Source organism: Hoplias malabaricus, chromosome 16 (genome assembly GCF_029633855.1).
Source record: "Hoplias malabaricus isolate fHopMal1 chromosome 16, fHopMal1.hap1, whole genome shotgun sequence".
Lineage (NCBI taxonomy): Eukaryota > Metazoa > Chordata > Actinopteri > Characiformes > Erythrinidae > Hoplias > Hoplias malabaricus.
Genome location: NC_089815.1, coordinates 13597135 through 13602148, shown reverse-complemented (window position 1 = coordinate 13602148; position 5014 = coordinate 13597135). Strand labels below are relative to the sequence as shown.

The window sequence follows — 5014 nt, the reverse complement described above, 5'->3', positions numbered from 1 at the left end:
TGCAAGCAGAAGACCAACACAAGCTCGCTTTCACTTTCGCAAACTGACAGTACACATTCACTCGGTGCCCTTTTGGATATGCCAACTCACCCGCGGAGTTTAACATCTTCTTAAACAAAGCATGCCCTGATGCCCGCGAGCGAGGCACCCTCATATATGTGGACGACATACTCATGCGTAACCACTCCCTACAGGCACACATTGACGAGATAGATCATGTTCTTGACCAGCTTACAACAGCAGGTGCAAAAATATCACTCTCCAATAGTCAGTGGTGCAGAACAAAGATGAAATACGTCGGTCTGCTCGTAAGCACTGATGGTGTTGAACCACAAGTGAGTCGAGTGCAAGGGGTAACAAACCTCGCAGCACCCACCAATCTTAAGGAACTCCGCAGTTTCTTAGGAGTATGCAACTACTCACGACAATTCATAGAGAACTATGCGGACCTAGCTCGTCCACTTTATGACCTCCTGAAAAAGGACACTCCGTTCACCTGGGGCGAAGCCCAGGAACACGCCATGCAGGCACTGAAATCGAAACTGTGCACAGCTCCATGCCTTGCCTATCCTGACAGTAGCAAAGAATTCTACCTAGAAGTAGGGTTCTCGGACCACTGTCTCAGCTCCGGTCTGTATCAATTACACGACAGAGACAAACGTGTCATAGCCTATGCTAGTTAAACTATGCTGGCTGCCGAAAACAAATACAGTGACTGCGAAAAAGCACTACTAGCAACAGTGTGGACAGTCAAACATTTCTCCAACTACCTAGGTGGTCAGAAGGTGATTGTTGAAACTCATCATCAGCCAGTCACTTTCCTAAACAGCCAACGAATTCGAGAGGGTGTAGTAACTAACGCTCGAGTAGCATCCTGGCTAATGGCTCTCCAAAGCTTTGACTTAGAGGTACGTTACGCGCAAAACTACAAGAGCCTCCTAGGCACAGGCCTTGCTTCCTGCAGGCGATGCGAAGGAGATATGACTTCCCAAGTGCCACAAACTCCAGAAACGCTCTTACCTACCGTGGCTAACCACCACTATTTCGATCCTAACACGTGCAAAGACCTTGTCACTGCATATGTAGATGGTTGTTCGTTCCACCGAGAACACACCCTGATGGCAGGGGTGGGTATTATCAGAATAAACGGATGGCCTCACGAACCCCTAAGTTTCAAATTGGGTGCTCAGTCCTCCCAATATGCTGAAATAGCAGGAATTCTCATCACAATCCAGTCTGCAGTCCAGAAAAGCATAAAAACGTTGGTGATCTGCACAGACTCCAACTACGCGCGCCTAAGCTTCACAAGCCACTTGAGACTGTGGAAAACCAACAACTACACCACGTCAAACAAAAAGCCAGTTAACCCTCTGAGGTCGGCTATGCCGCCGGCGGGATAAAATTGAAATTCCACATAAACACGTATATAACTCTGCGAGATTTTATCCTAGAAAAAAAATACAACATACCTCGGAAACCTTGAAGGGTCTACTTTCCAACTATACATAGGATGAAACGATATATATATTTATATTCTTGTGAGAGAAGCGTAAACAACAACCGGCACATTTTTGAGGCACAAGCTTTTTTGTTCCGCCCATAGACGCGTTCTGCCATTCATATGTTAACACTATGGTAATTCGGCAGCGGCTAGTGGAGGATTATTGACTGATAATTTGCATGAAAACGCCCATTTGCTTGTTATAAAAACAGAGCACATGTAGGGGAATTGTTTTCGTGGAGCTTCGTCATGGCGCACTCACGGTTAACAGCTGCGGAGGCACTTCTACACATCCAGGAGAGCTTTGCTTCGGAGAGTGAAGAGGATTTCAGCTCATCTGACGAAAGCGGGGAGGACAGTGACGAAGAAAGACTTTATTTTGAGAAGCGGATTGATCCCAAGGAGGATTTTTGTGAAGGGTAAGTGAAATATTTCCTTTCAAATGAAACAAACCCACGCTTCGCGCTTACTGTGTATACTCCGCGAATTCCGGGTAAATTTAAATAAAGAATAAATGAAATAAGTATTACTTTGTATATGAAAGCATAAATGAATGTAAAACACATGTAAGATATATAATTATGTAAGAACGCGTTCATTCATGTTTACAATGTGCACTCCGCGAATTCCGGGTAAATTAAAATAAAGAATGAATTAAATAAGTATTACTTTGTATATGAAAGCATAAATGAATGTAAAAAAAACATGTAAGATGTATAATTATGTAAAAACGAGTTCGTTCATGCTTATGTAAATACACTGAATGCTGCTGTTGTGTAAACGGCACATTCAAATGTAGCCTGTTGCTAATCTGAGTGTGAATGGCATGTTGTACATTAGTATGCAAGGCTCCAGTACCATAAGTGTGGCTTATTGTCATGCTATAATGTGTAAATGGCTGTATATGTTTAGCCTAGTGTGGTAATGTAATGTGTAAATGGCCTGTGTGAATGTGATAGTATCATCCTATGTAGCTTGTTATGCTATGTACTGATATGTAAATCTTTGTAACTGCTCAGAAGACAATTACTATGCTATACATAGGTCATATGTAAGTACTTTATTTGAAATACAAGTAATTAGTTGTAGTGACTGTTGGCATGTATAGATCATCTTTGTAACTGCTCAAAAGAGAGTTGCTCACATTTATTATTATTTTTCTTTCAGAAATGTGGAAAATACTCCATCTCCAGGCAAAAGAAAACGCCGTCGGCCCAGTCTGCAACCACCAACATGTAGGGGAGGAGCACATGGTCCTTCCACATCTGCACTGTAAGTTTAGCATTTTGCTATACATAGGTCATGTGTAAATACTGTATTTGAAATATTAGTAAATATTTGTAGGAGCTGCTGGAATTTATACTGATATGTAAATCTTTGTTACTGCTCACAGGGCAACTACTCACATTTCTTATTATTTTTCAGAAATGTGGAAAATACTCCACCTCCAGGCAAAAGACAACCCCGTCGGCCCAGTCTGCAACCACCAACATGTAGGGCAGGAGCACATGGTCCTTCCACATCTGCACTGTAAGTTTAGCATTTTGCTATACATAGGTCATCGGTAAATACTGTATTTGAAATATTAGTAAGTATTTGTAGTGACTGTTGGCATGTATATATGTATATTGCTATGTAATATTTGTAACTGCTCAGAACACAATTGCTCACATTTCTTATTATTTTTCAGAAATGTGGAAAATATTCCACCTCCATGCAAAAGACAACGCCGTCGGCCCAGTCTGCAACCACAAACATGTAGGGCGGAAACACATGGTCCTTCCACATCTGCACTGTAAGTTTAGCATTTTGCTATACATAGGTCATGTGTAAATACTGTATTTGAAATATTAGTAAATATTTGTAGGAGCTGCTGGAATTTATACCAATATGTAAATCTTTGTTACTGCTCACAGGGCAACTACTCACATTTCACATTTATTGTTTTTCAGTGTACAGCCACCATCATGGGAAAATGAAGTAGTTGAGGATGTCTGTCCACCACCACTGCGCTTTCTTCCTGCAAGGGAGCCTGGTGTTCAACTGAGGAAAGGGGACTGCTACACACCCCTATCCCTCTTCAAGTTGTTCTTTCCAAAGGATGCTGTGGAAGTCCTCTGCCGGAACACAAACAAGCAAGCTGCAAAGAATATTGCAAGAGGTGCAAAATACAGATGGCTGGACGTTGACGTTGCTGAATTTTACAAGTACATTGGACTCATAATCTACATGTCCATGGTCAATTTGAAGCACATCTCTGACTTCTGGCGTAAAAGCAATATCTTCTCCATCCATTTCCCATCAACAGTGATGTCAAGGGACAGGTACCGGTCAATATCCTGGAACGTACACATGAGTGATCCAGATGAGGACAGACTAAATGATGCCAAGAGGGGAACATCAGAGCATGACAGACTGTTCCGTTGCAAACCTCTGATGAACACAGTACAGAATGCCTGTAAGTCATTCTACCATCCACACAGGAATCTTGCTGTGGATGAACGCATGGTGCCTTGCAGAGGACACAACAGCATGACACAGTACATGAAGGACAAACCTACAAAGTGGGGTTTCAAGTTGTTTGTTCTTGCAGACTCCAGCAATGGTTACACTGTGGACTTCTCTGTGTACACTGGAAAGAACAACTTCCCCACTGGCCAGGGACTCTCTTATGACTCTGTCATGTCCTTGGTTGACAAGAGTTTTTTGGGGTCTGGGTACCATGTGTACATGGATAATTTCTATACAAGCCCAAAGCTTTTTAAAGACTTGTATGCCTGTAAGTTTGGTGCTTGTGGAACATACAGAGAGTCCAGGAAAGACTGCCCTCGTACTACTGTCAATGCCCTAACAAAGAAGTCACCAAGAGGAACTTTCCGCTGGATAAGAGATGGTCCTCTTCTCTTTGTGAAGTGGATGGACACGCGAGAGGTAGCAATTTGCTCTACCATCCACACAGTTTTCAAAGGGGATACAGTTCAAAGGAGAGTAAAATCCAAACTGGGAATCTGGACCACAGAGTTCTTTCCATGCCCAACACCATTGATTGAATACAACAAGTTCATGGGAGGTGTGGATTTGTCAGACCAGCTGATCCAGTATTACACAACTCAGCACAAAACTTTGAAGTGGTACAGAAAACTGTTTCTTCTTGGACATTGCTGCTACCAATGCCTACATTCTCCACAAACAACTTATGCAGCAGGACAGCCTGACCCACAAGGCATTCATGGAAGAGCTTGTTGAACAGCTGTGTGGTATGGAAAATGAGCCCCCTGCAAAACCAGCCAGTGGTCATCATTTGCCGATTCCTGGGAGTGATGTCACTAGCCAAAGTATGAAAGCTACTGCTGGCCGAAAGACCTGTGCATACTGCAGGAAGCACAGGGAAAAGCAAACAAAAACTCCATGGAAGTGTGAACAGTGTGATGTCTACCTTTGCATGCAGCCAGACAGAAACTGTTTTAGAGACTGGCATCTTTTGTTGAACTGATTCATACATATATACACACA

At 42.8% G+C, this 5014-nt stretch overlaps 1 protein-coding gene across 1 annotated transcript; it reads left to right on the top strand.

The window, feature by feature from the left end:
- Positions 1 to 1474: 1474 nt before the first annotated feature.
- On the top strand, positions 1475 to 4747 carry LOC136672102 (piggyBac transposable element-derived protein 4-like). Its single transcript, XM_066648051.1, has 5 exons — positions 1475 to 1920; positions 2669 to 2773; positions 2927 to 3031; positions 3192 to 3296; positions 3454 to 4747. The coding sequence occupies exons 1-5, from the start codon at positions 1751 to 1753 to the stop codon at positions 4745 to 4747; spliced, it is 1779 nt and encodes a 592-aa protein (XP_066504148.1). The 5' UTR covers positions 1475 to 1750.
- The last annotated feature ends 267 nt before the right edge of the window (positions 4748 to 5014 follow it).